Source organism: Sinohyriopsis cumingii, chromosome 12, assembly GCF_028554795.1.
Source record: "Sinohyriopsis cumingii isolate HCF-2022 chromosome 12, ASM2855479v2, whole genome shotgun sequence".
NCBI classification, from domain to species: Eukaryota; Metazoa; Mollusca; class Bivalvia; order Unionida; family Unionidae; genus Sinohyriopsis; species Sinohyriopsis cumingii.
Genome location: NC_142972.1, coordinates 35512195 through 35532138, shown reverse-complemented (window position 1 = coordinate 35532138; position 19944 = coordinate 35512195). Strand labels below are relative to the sequence as shown.

The following is a 19944-nucleotide window of genomic DNA, read 5'->3' as shown; positions in this document are numbered from 1 at the left end:
GTAGGACCACCGGAAAAGCGCACAGAAATAGTTAATTTTATCAACGACCAAAATGTTGACATATTTTTCCTGATTGAAACATGGCTGAAAACATCAGGCGGATCTAACACCCACTGGTTGCTCCATCAAGTCGTTCCCCCGTAATTCTCGCGGAAGTGGAATTGCTACACCACAGCATTCAATTTCGACCACACATCGTTTGAACTAGTGCAAACCACACTCACACTGGAGCAAAGGTCAGTCCATTTTTTCTGCCTATACCGCCCTCCTCCTAGTAGAAAAAAACAAGCTGGCTGACTCTCTTTTTGGAGCAGTTTCCGAATCTCCTGGACTATGGAAATTCGATAGGTGGCAACCTGATTATTCTTGGAGATTTCAACTTTCACTTTGACTGTCCCGGAAACACAAATACATCAAAACTCATAGATGCCATTAATGTTTTCAACCTCAAACAGTCAGTTAGACTGGATTCTTCATAGACCTGATGATAACATTCTACGGTCCTCTTTGGTATCCCATGACCTTGCATCAGATCACCTCTGCATTATATGCCATCTTGACGTATCAGTCCCTAACCCTCTACCTTTATCTGCTACTAAGAGAAACCTCCGCATGATAAATAGAACCAAACTAATGCACGACATCCAAGCTAACCTAACAACTTGCTTACCTCCTACAGCAGAACAACTCGATAACTGTCTGCGTTCATTGCTTGACAAACATGCCCCAGCTACCAAGTGCAGAGTATCAATTCAAAAGTGTTCTCCATGCTATAACAATGTTAGGGACCAGCGTCGCACTGCTACAATCGACCGCCGTAAAGCTGAGAGGCTCTGGCTTTCCACCAGACTAACTATTCATAAGCAAATCTAGTCGCTAAAAAGAATGTCACAAATATAGTCCATGCAGCGAAATCATGCTACTACACTACTAAGATCATGGAAAGTTCCAGCTGCAAAGAGCTCTTCGAGATTACTAACAAGCTAATGTCAAGGAACAAATCAACACCACTTTCAACTACCTTCTCTCCAGTCGTCCTTCCGGACATGTTTGCAAATTTCTTCTGTGACAAAGTACAAACCATTAGAGATAAGCTTGACACCACAATTTCAATTGACTCGTCGTCACCATACAGTTGGGATACAGAATTTGAGCGGCAACCATTAGCAGCATTTGAACCTGTCTCTATGGATTTTGTACATACAATCCTGATGAAGAGTGCACCAAAGTCATGTGAACTTGATCCAATTCCAACATCACTGCTGCTTGAGTGCTTATATCCAGTATTGCCTTCACTATCTGATGTTATTAATACCTCTCTCTCATCCGGGGAATTCCCATCATTTTTCAAAACTTCCATTGTAAAGCCTCTGCTGAAGAAACCAACACTAGACCATAACGATTTAAAGAACTACCGCCTAGTTTCTAATCTCCCATTCATATCAGAAATCTTAGAAAAGGTTGTTCTATCCCAGCTTGTATCTCATCTAAATTCAAACAGTCTTTTTAGCAATGTACAATCTGCATATCGCCCTTACCATAATACTGAAACTGCTCTTCTAAAAGTAATTAACGACTTTCTCTCTGCGTTGGATAGCGGAAAGATTACAGTCCTCACCCTCCTTGATTTGTCTTCAGCATATGACACAATAGACCATGATATATTACGTCACCGTCTCCAGCATGTATTTGGCATTCATGATACAGCCTTACTGTGGTTCAAGTCCTACTTGGTAAACAGGACACAAATTGTATCTGCAAACGGAATACACTCCAGCCCAGTTGATCTATGTTGTGGTGTTCCACGGGGGTCTGTTCTTGGACCTGTTCTCATCATGCTGTACACTCAGCCGCTCTCAAGTGTCATAGATCATCATCCAGTGTCTCACCAATTGTACGCTGATGACACCAAAATATACAGATCTAGCCACCCAACTGACGTTGATGCTACCATCCAAGGTGTAGAGAGGTGCATTTCTGATGTGAAATCATAGATGACATGTAACAAGCTGCAGATGAATGATGATAAAACTGAGGCCATTCTGATCACAATACAAAGATTTTCTTATTCACATCCTTTACCTCAAACAATAAATATCAACAACACCAACATTAAATTCACACAATCAGTACGAAACCTATGTGTTACTCTGGACAGTACTCTCACATTGCACCAACATGTCATGAACATATGCAAGGCTTCATATCTTGAGCTGAGACGCATCAGCTCCATTCGCAAATATCTTTCAGTTGATGCCACTAAAACACTTGTGTGTTCATTAGTACTTTCAAGACAGGACTATTGTAACTCAGTTCTGTCTAGTTCATCTCAATATCTACTCCAGAAACTTCAAAAAGTTCAAAACACAGCTGCTCGGATCATACTGTGAGTACCACGATCAGAGCACACCTCCCCGCTGCTCTGTACCCTACACTGGCTATCCATTCGATTCAGAATCAAACACAAAATTTGTTCTCTGTGCTACGTTTCAATGATGGACTCCAGTCCAACATACCTATCCTACCTCAGCCATGTGTACACACCAGCAAGATACTTACGCTCCTCTTCTGACAATCCTGTACTCATTATTCCCACTATGAAAACAAAGTCATATGGACAGCGTTCTTTTGCATACCAGGGCCCAGCAACATGGAATGAATTGCCCACTGAACTTAGACACAAAGACACAGTGATCCCATTCAAGAGTGCTCTCAAAACTCACTTATTTTGACTGCAAGAACAAACTTAAAGATCTAATGATGTTTCCTACCTGAAATATTCTCAGCATGTTTTTTTTTAATTTTTAATGTTTTTTCTAACTTCATTGTGTTTTTTTTTTTTGTAATAATATTATTATATGTTTTTTTATCCTATAGGTGTTGTCTAATGTTGTAAAGCGCTTAGAGCTTCTAAAGATTAGGCACTATACAAAGTCCTCATTATTATTATTATTGCAAAATCAAATTTGTTATAGTGCTTATAAAGAAGTACTTGAATAATATTTGGAGGAAGTCCAAATATTACTGATACAGTTTTCTGAAACATTTGCAATCACGTTGACTGGTAGAATTGATTAAAATAGAGGTCTAGAATTTTAGCTAGATATGCCTCACAGTAAGGTCCAGGAAAATAAGTACATGATTGATCTAGATTTGTGATTTCGTTAATATCTTTTTTTTAAGTACTCCGTCTCACGACCTTTCATGAATATGCTTACGAAGTTTTATTGGCTATGTGTGTATCTCTCTGACCACCTTGCGCCACCTACATTTGAGGCATAAGGAATACTAGTCAATGAGTGTAAAATAGGTAACGTTGACACTTGATCTGTTGTTTTGTTTTGATTGGGGGGATGTGCATGAATACAAAAATATATAATTCATTGTAAATAGATATGCGTATGAACACGTTTACATATACACTCTAAATTTGTAAAAGTTAAGTTTTAAAGCTTTTTTTATTTTAAATATCCATGTGAGTTAGATAAGTTAATGTTTACTCATTTAAGTGTATTCTTGCGTGAAATATTTGTTTTTCTTTTATTCTTCTGAATTTAAAAAAGAATACAGTTTAATAGGTGTAACAATTGTAAATGCAATGGTGTAAATTGAGAATAAATATATATCCACAATGGTGTGATCGTTGATTCCTTGAGAAAACCTGTATGGTCCATTTTATGAATGCAAAACACGAGTGTTAAGAAGCGTGATATAAACTCACATCAAGCTTAGTCCATTTTATGAATGCAAAACACGAGTGTTAAGAAGCGTGATATAAACTCACATCAAGCTTACTTCATTGCTTCTTATTATTTTCCCCAATAATTTATAGGAATCGGGATTATAGAGGGTATATATTATGACCACCGGGAACAAAGTTTGAAAGATCTTTTTTTTAAAATGAAGAAAATAAACGGACACATATGCCTCACTAAAGCTGATAAAATATAATAAGACTAGCAAACAAAGGCGAAAGAAACAAGTGATGAGCTTCAAATAATCGAACTAAAACTTTTCATAATCATGCTACAATAAAAGCAAACCGAATGCTTCTCAAGATGTGTATATCAACAGAAATCTGCACGATCAAACATCATCACTTTATTTATATCGGAAAGCTTCACTAACTAAAGAGCACCAGTTTTGTATTACTTTTGACGTATAGGTTTAAAATCAAACGGGTAACACTATCTACCGTAAATTTAGTCGATACAAATCAGTGCCCGATTTCTCCTCCGCTTTCAGGCATGATGATGATTGTGATGACATTTGAAATCGCTATTTAAACAATTTTTTCTTACTATGTGTAAATTGTACGTTTTGTAAAAATGTGTACCATTTGTCGTTGAGTACAATAAGTATACATAGTGTATCGGTGACACAGAATATCGAATGTCATCTTAGTTTAGTCGCTCTAAATCTGCATGATTCATGTGAAAAAAATATTTCTAGAAAAGCTAATACTTGAAGTATACAATTTGATCTTTGGTGGTTTCGTTTGAAGCATTCATGATGGCACATTCTAAATGATTACGGAATGTATACAAGATGGTCAATATTCTTTACAAATTTAAGAATTTAAGATTGATTCATGAGAGAGAGAGAGAGAGAGAGAAGAAGAAGAAGAAGAAGAAGAAGAAAACGAAATATGCCAAAATATTGAAAAACCTGTATGAGTATCACACAGAATGGCAGATATACTTCTTACATGGAAAAAGTAGTTTCAAAAGTGATCTCTCTACTGTGGCGATAAAAGTTTATTCAAACCTGTGGCGATATAATATTTCTCCTACTGGTCTATTTATTCAATAACTCATCATGCAATATGTCATAAATCCCTTAATCTACAAGTAATATTTATTTTTAAATGAATTCACTGGACATTTTTACGGTATGTATATGTAAATTGCAATGACGTGTAATTTATAAGACAATAATAATAATTTTGTAAATGAAAATATCCGTAAAGCAAATGTATGAAAAACTGCACACTAGTATAAATTGTTAATACAAATCGACAATATAAAAAATAAAGATCAGAAAAGACCCCCAAAAATAGTGATGTTAAGAAGCTAGATTTTATTACAAAACAAAAGTCTCTCCAAGATCATTCAAAGAGGAAATGCTTTGTTCCGGCAGCCCTAGAGTTGCATGTAATGTAAAGGATGAAGCCCGGGGCGAATGCTTGAAAAACTATACGGTATTTTTTGTAGTTTCAGTAAATGATTATTACCTATATTTAAAAGGATGGAAAATTATATTAAATGTCATGCAGCAAACAATAGAAAAAGATATTTATTGGAATGGATATACCTTGTACAGTTCAGGGTATAACTGAAGTATAAAGTAAAATTCACAATTGTATTTAAATATGCAAAACTAGTAAGAAAATTTGAGACATTAGGGAATGATACAACATTTAGGGCTAGATAATTTCTTGCGTACTAGCAAGAACCATATTAAACTCTAGCTGCTATATGGAATCCGTAAACGGAAATAACAGCACATACCAAGTTTTACCACATTGGATATGTAATAACAAAGTGGTAATAAATGCAATAAATAACTATGATGTAACTGATGTTTTGTTCAATAAAAGCATGAAGACATCTGGCAGCTGATCATGAAAATAGATTAAATACAAAGAACATTTAAAATTAAGTCCATTACTATTTAAAGTTATACAAAGTATTTAGAAAGATTTCGGTGTTTTCGTATCAGTGTATCGACCGGTAGAAGAAGAAACAGTTGCTTCAGTATGTTTGAAGTGGTAATTATCGTGAAATTTATTACTAGAATGAACAACAGTCACTAAACACCTACTACCGGTCAGGTCAGGCTATGCCTGCTACCGACGGTGACAGTAGACGGTACTACCAGTGACCGTTGATCCAGAACGGATAGATACACCTGGGTCCCTCTTGAAAGTCTTTTCTGATGGATCAGGCGTCCGAGCAAATATGTTTTTCCACTGGCTGTGAAAGCCGATAGCAGGAACTGTGTGGAGAACGCAAGGCTTTTGGTCAGTGGGAATTCAATGCATCAGGGCACGTATACACTCGTACACTAGATTCAGACAGGCCTGGATGAGAGAGTGATGGTGACTCCGCAACAACTCTACCTCACTTAAATCCAACTCATGACACGATTCACCAACGATCAGTAGTATTAGATGTTATCTTGAAGGTTATTTTGCATCACAACTAACGTTGACACTTTCATCCCAGCTAAACCTGTACACAAATACATGTTATATTTTAATACCGAGATTGTTGTTTTATGTTAAACTTGTTCCTTGTCTTTTTGTGATTTTGAAGTACCACAATTATATCATTTTACTGTCTGAATTTAATGTGCTAGTAATGTTCCAATGGAATGGTAGTGATTTATTAGTAAGAAAAATGAAAGTAGTAGAAAAATTTGTCAAACAGCAAGATTAAGACAGGGCGGTGTTTTTGCTTTTATGTAGTAATTGAAGAAGTGAACGCGAAGAGTGTCTAAATGATATCAGATCTATAACATGGTGGTTGGGTGGGGTGTTTCTAATATTTACAGATTAAACCAACCTTAGTATCAGGGCATATCTGACAGCGTTTAAAAATATTTTATCCATGTATTACGTTCAATAGCAAATGCCATGAAATAATTTTATATAATGTGAGCAACTAACTCAAACATGTAAGAAAGCTTTTGTAACCAAGTTTGGTATCTTGGAGATTGTAAAGAATATCAGAAATGGTTTTAGTACTCAGCAGTTAAATTATAAAAAGACAGGAGAAATTGTCTTATCTTGGATTCCTGAAAATTCTTGTCACCAACAGAGTTATAGTCCACTCCTTTTTAGGAGGTCATAGTGAATATTATATTCAGATTGGAATTTCCAATCTTTCGACGTGCCCGCCACCCCCTGTTTTTCCAAATGAAACATTCTTTATTTTTGCGTTATTTCAACCATTGCATCGACGAGCTTGGTCTAAAACATTTCAGACCTCATTCATATTTACTTTCGTTCTTGTTTGTCTAAGCTCTAAATGGCTTCTTCGGGTGTTCAATACCTGCCTTGGTATTTCAGTAAATTTGACTCTTAGAAGTCTCGACCTCATATTTTTTACTTCTGACACCGAGTAAAGTTTATTTTTGTGTCACACGTAATGTCCCTTGTTAATTCCCTGATAATTAGCAGCATTCCAATATTTGAAATTATAATAAGTCACTTTGTTTATGACTATAGTTTTTAAATAAGTTGAACCTATTTCTCTTTGTCAATAAAATTCAACAAAAATTAAAATTTAAATAAAGATTTTATTTATTTTAACTATATATTATACTCTTATGGCAGTATAAAGAGCTCATAAATTATTGAAACATTGTCAAAATTGTTAACAGTGAAATTGAAATGGCTTGAAATGGTCAAACAAGACGTATTTTTAACAATGGTCTTGGTAAGGTGTCAGTGAATTTTTTGCAGGCTCAGTTTGGGATTTAAAAAATCTTTACGCTACTAGCAACATACGCGTCCATAAATTGTTATGACCATCCTATATAAATAGCTACAAGAAAAAGTACGTTGACCGGTTTAACAACCGACGCTTGTTGGGTAAATTCCTGATTAATATAAGCCTAACAAGTGCTAACAGACCCTTGATTTTGCTATTAGAGAAGAACATTCTCTCTCTATAAGTACGGCGACAAGAGTGATCCAAACAATTAGAGGCATCTTCCTTATTTATATTCTATACAAGACCTTTAGAGATATATTAAATGCTCTGTTTACACGTGGGCGGAAGACAATGGTCTGATAGACGAAGCACAAACAGGGTTTAGGAAAAAAAAAAAAACACACGTTTATTATTTGTAGATTTTAAGCATGCTTTTGATAACGTACTGCATGATAAATTATGGTCGGCATTAATATGTAAGTGTATGAATGGTAAAATAATAAACTTTTTAAGAGATATGTATAGAAACCTGAAAAGTTGTGTCCGAGCACCTAAATGTTTAACTACTTATTTCGAATGCACATTAGGTACAAGATGTGTTTTGAGCCCTATAATGTTTTCCCTTTTTATTATTTGATTACATAGCTGAAGCTCTAATGCAATATAGATCTAATTACCTCAAAAGATCCCAAAGATATTTTTGCAACACGTTACGTCGAGGGTGATGGCTTAAACTTAAAAAATGTTTTCAGAAATGGTGATATATTAATCAAAAGGAGGTTTGGTTTTCAAAGAAAGACGTATTGAATATGTGCCTTACTTTAAGTATATGGGATTATTTTTCACCCCAAAGTTTGTTCGGACGAATGCAAAGCAGATACTAGCGGCACAGACAAGAAAGAAACTTCAAAAGGATTTTGAATTATTAAAACCGATTTGGCTTTTTTAGTGTAGAGGACGTTTTTAAATTTTGATTTTGTGCCAAAACAAACTGCTGACTATTAGTAAGAAATTTGGTGATTTGAAATTAGTAGAGATATTGAAATTGTGTAATACAACTTTTTTAAACATTATTTAGGTGTTTCTAAATGTACGAATAATAATATTGTGTTAGTGGATGGTGGAAGATACCCACTTTGTAACTCGTATGGTTTATACGACGTATTAAATACTGACTAAAAGTTGTAACGATGCCTTCAACTCGATACCAACAGCAATGCTTTCTAATGTTGAAAGATTATTTGAAGCCAACCGTGTCTATTTGGATAGCAAAGTTAATGACATGTTTTTTTATAATTCTTTCAATAAAATGTTTCTAAATTGAATTATATATCAATTAAATAATTGCATACCATTGCCTATGTGTGTAAACTTTCAATTATAAATTAAATATGAATCATGTGCATTGCTTTGATGGGATTTTTCGATTCCACGTCAGGAATTCTGATTATTATAAAAAGATCCACTTGCCTTGAGTAAGAAAGATAATTCATTTGTACTGGTAAACTAGTGGCTGAAAAAAATAAACGAACTGAAAAACAGACATCGACAATGCATAAAAGACACAATGGCTATGCAGCCGACGTTAATTTGTGCTGGTCTTGATTCTTTCTCGTTACAAACTAAAGCAGTATTTCCTGTTTTGCAGGAGTGAGTTCTGAGCTCATGCAGAAGTGCCAGACGATATTAAGACTTCCTGTAATACAGCTGAGGACCAATTCAGATCTCAAGGATGGCGACAACTATAGAAATGCCAAGGTCAACAATATGCCTCGTGCCACAAGGAAATGCTGCCCAAAGTTAGCGAATTCTTTCGACCGCACAAAGAGACAGAACGTTCGAAAGCTTTGGAAAGTTCCGGCGAAATTTCAACCACATAAGAAATATTGTCACAATGTCGTTGTATATACCGGTCTGCATGATCGGCAATTTAATGAATCTTATGGAAGACTTTTGAAAGAGAACACTGTGATATTGCCACCAAAGTCTCAAAGGCTACCAGATATGGTTCATGAAGGTCTAAGTATTCAGGAGAAAAATTATGTGAATAAATATGTAAGTCGTACAGGCAAGCTGGAAAGATTCTTCCACGACGAAGTTCATGTGCCAGACGTATATGCCAGATTTTTGACATGTGCAGACTGTCGGTTTCGATACGCGAGCACCATATATACTGAGACTTTAGCCAAGGGAAATTACCTGTCCCCAGCTATGTGCCAGAAAGTAACAAAAACGTTAACACCGAGGAATTTACCTTCGTCAAGTGTGCAGTACTGTGACGTTCTAGGCGAGAGATACTGTACAGAATGTATAAGGCAAAGGAATCGAAACTTTTCTCTGACAGTTGAAAATAGCGGAGTGCTTAAAGGTGTTGCAGGTCCTAGGAAACGCGACGAATGCGTTCACTTCAATTTCTAGTGCTTTGGAACTATGCCAACGCACCGCAAACAATGCAACAACTTGAACAGTCTACTGATACGATTGATTTTTGATTGACAATATGCTTGCAACATTCCTACCTTCCAACACCCCCCCCCCCCCCGAAAAAAGCATAAACAGTTCGCTCACAATAAATCCACTTGTCCTAAAGGTTATCATCTGAAAACTGAAAACATCAATTTCAATGTATTGACATATTTTTTGTGAGCAATTAAAACAACGCATATACCAACGTGCGATCTCAGAATCAGTGACATCATGTAGTATATAGATTAGTGAAGTAACACAAATATTATCATTGTTCCTAGTGATTAATGTCCAAACCACAAAGACATTGTACAGATTATACATTAGTGCAGTAGCATAGACAATTAGTACCATTGTTCCTATGGATACATGTCCAAACCACAAAGACATTGTACAGATTATACATTAGTGCAGTAGCATAGACAATTAGTACCATTGTTCCTATGGATACATGTCCAAACCACAAAGACATTGTACAGATTATAAATTAGTGCAGTAGCATATAAAATTAGTACCCATGTTTATATGGATACATCTCAAAACCACAAAGATGTGTAGATTAGAGATTAGTAAAGTAACATTTAATTGTGTCAGCTACACAACCAAACTTAAATAATACAGTAATAATACATGCGGTCTACGAGCGGGCGCTCTACAGATTTCAAGAACTTCTGAGAGAGTGACATGTGTAAGAAGAAGTCATTAGTATTTTATAACGTCCATGTGAAAAAGTTGGAATACCTGTTATTTTCATGTACTGAGGCTGAAATTTCTTTACCTGTTGTACTTGTGGAAACTGTACATAATCTTAATCACACGGTAAAGCAAAATGTCTGCTCATATGTGCCCGAACAATGTCTGAATTAGTCTTAAGTAAACTATCTTAAATTAATAAAATAAGGGAAACGAATTTTGCAAAAGCAGGCAATACCAGCTTCTGAAAATGTAAAATACAAAAATATATAAAAAGTAACAAGTTATTGGGTAGTCATTTTGCAATTTTCCTCTAATATCCAAAGACTGAAAATGATCAAGCGGAGCTAGCAGTTTTATGAGAGACGCACGTCTGAAGTAAGGCCAAGCTCTGTACTCTCTAACCCATATTACATCAATAAATCATACACCAAAATAATAGGAATTATATGTTATTTCAACAATACCTAAGATAAATAAGGTCCTTTTCTAAATAGTCAGGATTACAAGTGAAGAAATACTGGGAAATTATTTTTCTTTACAAATATATCCTTATACAAAAAACGAAAGTGCAGAGCGCCATCTTAAAAGCGGAGCTTCTAACCAGTATAGTGGTTAAATGTTTTATACAGGGCTTACACATTTTTAACAAATCGCAAGTGGCTGTCCACATAAAAGCAAGTTCATAAAAATACACAAAACAAAAACGTTTTCATTTTATTTTTAATGTTAAATTTATAGATCTGTAATTAAAGAATGACAACAGTTTATAATTTTTGTATAAAACATTTAGAATGGAAATTGGAAATATTAATAGACTAACCCGCATCGTATGACATGCAACCGTGACTTTGGAAATGGAGTTTACAGTTATTTTTTTTTTTTCTCCTCCTGATATCTGATTCACAATTTGTTCTGTATTACTTTGAACTACGTCCTTAACAGTTATGTTACCATCGCAGATGGATGATTAGCATTCGTTCACGTTGGCAACGTATGAATTGTAAAAATATTTTGACTGCCATCGAAACATTTGACAAATATTTATAATGCACTCAACCACCTAATATCTCCATTGCCAACCATGCCTAATAGGACCGTATAGTTTTTCTTCTAAATATTTCTTACTACAGTGATAGAATTTCAGATGTGGATAATCATTACCATGTTACAATTTTTGTCCCTTTTTCTTACTTTGACCATTGTTTGCGCCAACCTAGTCGTGAATGGACATCCATGAATGAAATTTAGAAGCAGTATAAAGAAAAATATTCGGGACGAAAAAACTCGTGGAGAACACAGGGTCCAGATTTGGGGAACATAGGGCAAAAATGCAAACCGTCGCTCAAGGTGCAACTCTGTTTGTATAATGTTATATTTATACCTTTCAATAGGCTTATAGGTTTTTACTTTTATTGTGTAGTCTGTTTCGTTTTCAGTAGCAATTGTCTTGTACTGTTTTTGTTGGGGGGTGGGGTGAAGTTGGGAGGGATGGTCAAATATATGAAAAGCATTTTAAAATAAATCAATATAGAATGAACAAAAAAGAAGAAATAATTAACTGAATAACAAAATGGTCTGTCAAAGTGGATAATACCTGCATACAATGCCGTTGAATACGGATGAAATCCTCAAATCAAGTGGTTTTTATTAAGACCGCATGAGTTTATTTGTTGTGGTTTCTCAGCCACATTTGTATAACTAATACTTTACTTAAACGAGATACATAATGTAAACACATTCATAAAATAAAATAATTATATTCGGTAACGTGAATGTAAACCTTTTGTAGATTTTTTTTATATCCTTTTTAGGAAGATGGGACGATGTGACCAACGAACAATTATGTTATCCAGTTCATGGTGAAAAGAACCCCATAATGATGCTTTCACTTGTGCTTCTTTTATTGTAAACATTCTCCCAAAAGAGAGGTGTACTTTCTACAGTGACCTTCAGTTTATTAATCTGCTGCAAAACTTTAAAAAAAGAAGAAGAAATAAAGAAAGTTATATGGCTAATTATTCCACATTCATGGCTAATACCTTATTAATATTATGTACTTCCTAAACAGTTGCCTTTCAACAAAAGGTTCAGGTTCACGTGTCTAATGAACAAATAGGCCATCGAATATCTCAAACCTGGATAACTCAACATCAGTATGTTTCAAAGTCAGTAGGATTAATAGATAGTCATACAATTAATTAAATGAGTGGAAAATAGACTGCAAATTGAAAAGCCATTGGTATAGCTGAAAAATTCATCGTGCTACTCTTCTGTTTGAATCTACAATAGTGCATGTATCTGTACAGTAACAATTTATTTTTTTTAAAATAATTTAAAGATTGTTCTTTAACGGTTCCATAAATCCTCAGATCAAGCCAGGGGATATGTTAAATTTGAATTCGGAACTGTAATCAATATCTTAACGAGACGAAGTTTAATGGAATACTGCAAATAGTACGTTAGAGAATCAATGGAGACTCACGATATTGACAACATGGTACAGCTATGAATGATGGTATTTTCTATAAAGGAAGAAAATAAACATGGTAATGAGCTGTCACTGTGTGTGTATGTCCATCAGAGAGAGATTTGTAAGACTTTAATTTTCTATGAATGGTATTGTTATAACTCAAACTTGAATCATTTTGATGGAAATGCCATGAAATTTACGAAGCTTTTTTGTTTTGCTTTTCTTTTATTTAGTTTAAGACCAAAGATTCGTAACAGAAATTGGGGACACTCGTCCGGGATATGAATATTTTAAATATACCTGAAAAATTAAAAGTTAAATTCAACGATTCGCAATTTTCTTAGTCCTGGTATTTTAATTTCACATATTTGACAAATCTTCAATTGAAACCAGCAAGTTCTCCACTTTGTTGTAAATCCTACCCTGTAGCTGCCACGTGTATTGGCCCGTCTTTTGACGAGGTCACTTGCTCACGGTATTGACCAATCAAGAGATATTGATCACAATGATCCTCTTGTTACTACTCATTCCTTCAATTCTAATCAGGTTGACAAAAGACAATCACTCATTGAATAGGAACAAGATCCTGTTTCAGATATCTATTATTAGCAAATATTAGAAATATTAGCAAAACTAAAGCCACACAAGTAACAGCTTGTTATTTTGTGAAAAATAGGGTCTTTATGAGAAAATAGAGACCGAACCTGAAGATGCCCAGAGCTCATCTGCAACCTTACCTATTCCTACATTTTACAACCATTTAGCAGAAGACTGGTAGACTGTGTCGGTCCTTTATACAAGATCAAGTTAGTTAGGCACAATACTTGCTGACCATAATGTGCGCATCCACAAGATTTTCTGAGGCAATTTCTTTGATATAAAGATTAATAGTAAAAGCGTTGATAAAAATTTTTTAACACTTGTTGGTCTTCACAAATCTGTCAAATCTTAGTAAAGGTAAAATGTTATGCCTGTAATTTTCGAAATTATGCATAAATTAGGCATCAAACAATTTAAGTATTCTGCCTATTACCCTGAAAGTCAAGGGACATTGGAAATATTTCATCAGACCTTGGAGAATATGATTCGAAAATATTGCTTTAATACAGGAAAAGATTCCGATGAAGGTGATCATTTCCTATCGTTTCCTGTTATAGAATCGGTTCAAGAATCATTAGGTTTGCATACCTTTGAACTAATATTTTTTAACATACTGTCCATAGACTGATGGAGCTGTTAATAGACAAAGACCACTGAAGCTCTGTGTGTGTGTGTGTGTGTGTGTGTGTGTGTGTGAGAGAGAGAGAGAGAGAGAGAGAGAGAGAGTGATTTGGATTTTTATCGTAGCTTTAACAATATTTCAGTCATACCGCTACGATGTTTGCAGCATGGCAGTTTATAGTGATGTCCAGCACTAGGGCAACATGCCGCAGACATGTAGCATGATGTCCCACCCAGTCCCATTATCCCGACACCAGGCCGACCAGTCATAAAACAACCTCTTAATACTGAGCGCCAAGCGAGGCAACTGTTAGTACCATTATTTTAAATCTTTGGTATGACTCGGCCGGGGATCAAACCCACGCCCGCTCTAATCACTAGACCACCGGAGCCGTCTAGACCACTTAACCTATTGGAGGAGAAACCTTTTTCAACCTAAGATTTACAGATTAATATTCTTATGTCTCTGATTTGAAATGTTAGTTGTCAAATGATTGTGAAGAGGCAAGAACTAATCTTCACCCTACTCAGTCAGCAATGAAGTTGACAGAAAGACAAAATAAATGTGTTTTCAGCCTGGTGATAAAGGCATGGCTCTCTGCCCCATACCTCAATGTCCTCTAATGATTTAGAAGTACAGTCCTTGTTCGGTTGAAAAGTAAGTCACTCATTAAAACTCCTGGGAGGAGGAAACATAAACAACTTTGCCATGTAAGTATGTTCAAGGAGTATCTTGATTGAAATAGCCCTGTTAATTATTCAATAAATTTATATGTACCTGTCCCACACTAATGATTTAAACGATGGCATGAAATCTGACTGTCGTGACTCTGGTTTAACCAATCTTCGGATTTCAGAAATATTAAAATATCAACAGCCACAATAAGAAGATTAAAACAACTATTGTGTGAATATGAGCACTCATTTCCAAATATTCCAACAAGAACAAATGACACAGAAATTGTAGATTCTACACCAGTGAAACAGCAACCTTACAGAATGAATCCTATCAAGCAGGAATGTTTGAAAAAGGAAATTTGATATTTGCTGCTGAAGGATTTTGAACCAAGCAATAGTAAATCGAGTAAACCATATATTTTTGTGCTAAAACCAGGTAATACTTTCCGAATGTGTACCGACTATAGAAAAGTGAACATTGTCGCCAAAACAGATTAATTCTGAGCCAAGAAGCAATGAATGCAAAATATACCAAGTCTGAAGTTTTGAAAGGATTTTTCGCAAATTCCACTCGCAAAAAGAGCAAAATAAATTTTGACAGTTGCAACTCAAGATGGACTTATCAATATAAAGTGCACCAGTCCTTTCAACTCCAAATTTCAACAAATCATTGAAAATGCATGTTGATGCAAGTGATGTAGGGGTTGGTAGAGTACTGATTCAATAAGAAAAACTTGTTTTGCTCATATGTGTGTGGGGGGGTTTAACTTTTGTCCATGATCATAGTTTGCAAGAATTATTTGTACAAGCAGAACTTTTGTCCATTTGACTGTACTTTAAGATTATGTAAACATGCTGACATGGCTTTTTGACTTTTGAAGGTTCTATAAGGTGTACCTGCTTTTGGTCTTGTTCGCAAGTTATAAATAGTTTGTTTACTGATGTATGGTTCAAGGTCCAATAATTTAAATTGAAATGTATAATTTTCTTTAAGTAAACTTGTTTATTAATCTGTTGGGAAAATGACCAAATCCTGGTTGTCTTATCTTAGTTTTTTAAAATACGAATCCTAAGTAAACATAATTCAATCCTTAAACTTCAGTTGTGTTTGGATTTATTGCGAGGAATCTATTTAAATTATTCACTGAAATCCAAATTACAAAGTGCTCATTGACCTTTGGACTGACTCTCTTTTGGGATTGGTGTGAATTCATTGAAGGACATTTTGAACATTAAGTTCTTTTAAAATTTCATTTGGTATTTCTTGAATTTTACTAAGCTTGTTGGTTTTTTTCTGTATAATTTCATTTGGATTTTTCTTTCTTGATCTTGAGGCACTATTTCTAGGGAAGATTCTTTTAATCCTCAATAGCTTGTGTTATCCCCCTGCTGGCTCAGTGATGTAGAACAAGTTCAATGCACCTTACTGCACTTCATAGAGAAAACTAACAAAGGAATCCTATTGCCCTGGAATATGTCCTATAATAGTGTTCTAGCCAAGGTCTTGGAATTCTTGGATTTTTATTTAAAGATTCTGGCCACATTTTGGCTTTATCCTTGTTCTGTGTACCTTTTTTGAGATATGTAACTTCCTAAGAATTGTTGTTGTTGTTGTTGTTGTTGTAGGGTTTAATGCCATTTTTCAGTACAAGCTAAGCTATACATGGCAGCCAATATTAATGGTGGAGGAAGAAACCTGGGAAAACCCTGGAAAGAACCACCAACCCACAAGAAGCTACCAGCAAGCTTTCTCACATATCCACATTGGCCAAACCCGAGACTCGAACCCACACAAAGGTGAGATGGCAGTGATCCATATCGGTGAGAGCTTTAGACAACTCTGCCCCCACCCCCCAAATTGTAATGCCTGGATTGTGCTAATGTACCATTAAACACACAACATACATGTTGCCAAATTTTAAATTCAGGTAATTTGATCAAATTATCCACCAAGTAAATCTATATTAACAAATGTTGCATTATGAATTAAGCCATCAAGAATAGGTCATACTTTTGTAGGCTTTGTTTCATTCATATTATTTGAGACATTTTTTTCTTTTCAATATAAACAATGCCATTTACTGCATAATGATGTTCATTACAATAAGAAGTTTAAAAGCATGATAAAAGATGAGGATGAAAAACATCTGCAACTGCATCATCTGCATGACCTTTTTCATCAAATTTAGATATTGCATAACTAATCATAAAGATTATTATATATATCAATTTCTCTCAATTACTTGCATGAAAGATTTAAGAAATCTGGCCAATATAGTACAATCTATTAGTTTTTCCAATTTTAAACACATGGCAGAAAGTAACTGCTTAGCAGCATATGAAGATAGTAAAAACTGAAACCATCAAGTATTAAAACATGGAGATTTGCTCATATCAATTAAAGGGAGTTACTTTTACATTTTCCTACAAGATGTGCTCGACAGTACAAAATCAGAACTTTATGTAAATAAAGTTTTTCTTTAAAATCAAGAAATATTGAGTTTTTTCAAGTGTTCTCTTTCTATTGTCTTTCTCATGTCAGGCACTATATACATCAGTACCTTAATGGCAGGCATATGCAGTGACAAGCAATGATCAAGGGGAGGTAATTCTATTCCTAGAAGCCTATTGGGTTACTATTAAATTCTGAAATTTGTTGGACTCTGCTTATTTCCATAACAAAAAATTTGAACCAAAACATTAACTACTGTTGACACAAGAACCAGATATGATACATATATATTAAACTAGGCATGTTAAAAACGTGCTTTCCACAGAAAAAAGGAGGCCAGGACCTGAACACCATGTCTACTATCAAAGCATTGCCTGAAAATCTATACTGCCGATAATGACAAGAAAGGTGGAAATGTGACTGCAATAGCACACTTACCACTAATGTGACTGCAATAGCACACTTACCACTAATGTGACTGCAATAGCACAATTGCCACTAATGTGGGCTCAACAAAACTAAATTCATGGTAAATCAGTTTGCTATAATTTTGGGGTATCATTACATAGTTCATACAGAAATTTCAAACTGAAATTTAAAGACTTTTTAGGGCTTTTGGACTCGTCACCCATTTTGAGACCCCATTGAACCTATTATTCTTACCATTTACCAATGCGTTTCTGTATTTTTTGACACTGCAAAATATATAAATAAAAAGTCTTTCACTTCCAACATATACATCAGTTAGCAATCTTGCTATCAGGAAACATAACCAGCATTATAATAGTTTGTACTGTCAACAAAATTTCAGATTTCAGCACATCCTTTTTTCAACCAAGACAGCATTACTTTGTATGATGCTGGAAGAGGTAAAAGGGGTGTCTGGTGGAGGAGATGGAGTTAAATGTACACAAGAGTAATGAAATTGCTGCTGTATTGTTTACATTTTACACTAAGCCATATTCGAACTTACCATTTCCGCTGGTATCCAACAGGATTTGTTTCTCACAATGAAGAAATTTCTGAAGGCATTTTATTCCAAATGCTGCAGTGTTTTGTGCATCTCACTTACTGAAAGCAATTTCACCCATTTTCCAAAGCTCTACATTCTTATGACAAATATGCACAGTATGCCTTGTACCCATCACCCTTTGTTTCTCTGACCCAAATAGTCAGACAACCACTTCCCATTGCACAAACACTTTCCAGGCATGATTAAGCAGGATAATTCTCATTCATGCATGTCGGCTATTTGTATTGTTAACTGGGAAATCCCTCTGCCTTTTCCATCATGTCAGAATCTATTTTATTTTGCCTTAACCAATCAGAACATTTGTATTGGTAACTAGAAAATCGTCTTTTCTGTCTATTTCACAACTAAATATATCATCACTCTGCTGCTTAGAAAAAGTAACAGAAACAGTGATTGGATATCTATACCAAAAGATCCAAGTAACAGAAACAGTGATTGGATATCTATACCAAAAGATCCAAGTAACAGAAACAGTGATTGGATATCTATACCATAAGATCCAATTTATAGTAGATATAGTGATAAATATGTAATGCTAGTACTTTGAGCACTGGTATAGATTATTTCTTTATTTACTGAGTTTTAAAAAAATGTAAACTACTTCAAACATAATTTTTGGTAAGGAAGCTCTGTTCATGTGAAATTCAAGGGCTTTTAAAAGCCATTTTAAAAAATTCAAGTCTGGGTGGAATTTAAGGAAGTTTTAAGGTTACCCATAAAATTCAAGACATTTTCAAGGTTGTGCACACCATGGAGTCTACTGCTGTTATGAATAAGACAAAATCACCCAATTAACGGGCAATTCCAAAGAAATGTGTCAATGATTAATTCAACTGTAATGTAGTGCCAAATGAATGTTGACAAAATACTGTGCTTTTATCAATATTTGTGGTTTTGCAACAATTGTCATTTTTTCCCCATGTACATATAAATTTGAGGATACACACTGGAACAAATGTCTCCACAGAAATATCACTTTTCAATAAATTTCTAAATCTATAAATTTTACCAATGACTGAATCCACTAAAACTGATAAGTCTACTAATAATACTAAACAGACAGTACAATAAACACTGTAGAATCAAAGCATACATGAAAATGACCATATACGGAAAATAGCCATATATGGGCAGTCTTGTATTTTTGCAGGGAAAATATATGTCTAAAGGAATGCATGTACGCATTAGGTTATATAGTGCCAGGTAAGTGTAAACACCCAAAAGAAGACATGCAACACAAAGATAAAGGCAAATAAGGATCCTAACAATACAAAGTCATTTTTAATTATATCAAGCTAACTTTCTTTTAATCTTCACAAGATACAACCAAAGTCAAAAATGCTTCCAACATAAGATGCCTCTAATGCTATACTGGAAGGCACTTCTGGTACAATCTAACTCGCAGGAGGAAACAAAAATTTCACAACAAAAACTGACAACTGATCATACTGTTTCTTATTAAATGTTAAGTAAGACCATTCACTTGAGT

The 19944-nt window shown here is 34.8% G+C and overlaps 1 protein-coding gene across 1 annotated transcript in view; it reads left to right on the top strand.

The window, feature by feature from the left end:
- Window positions 1–19944, top strand: part of LOC149786248 (uncharacterized) — a 25123-nt gene extending 5179 nt beyond the window's left edge. Inside the window, exon 2 of the mRNA XM_089976630.1 lies at window positions 9088–19944. Within this exon, the coding sequence (XP_089832756.1) occupies window positions 9105–9857 (753 nt within the window). The 5' untranslated portion in view covers window positions 9088–9104 and the 3' untranslated portion in view covers window positions 9858–19944. The remainder of the gene's footprint in view (window positions 1–9087) is intronic.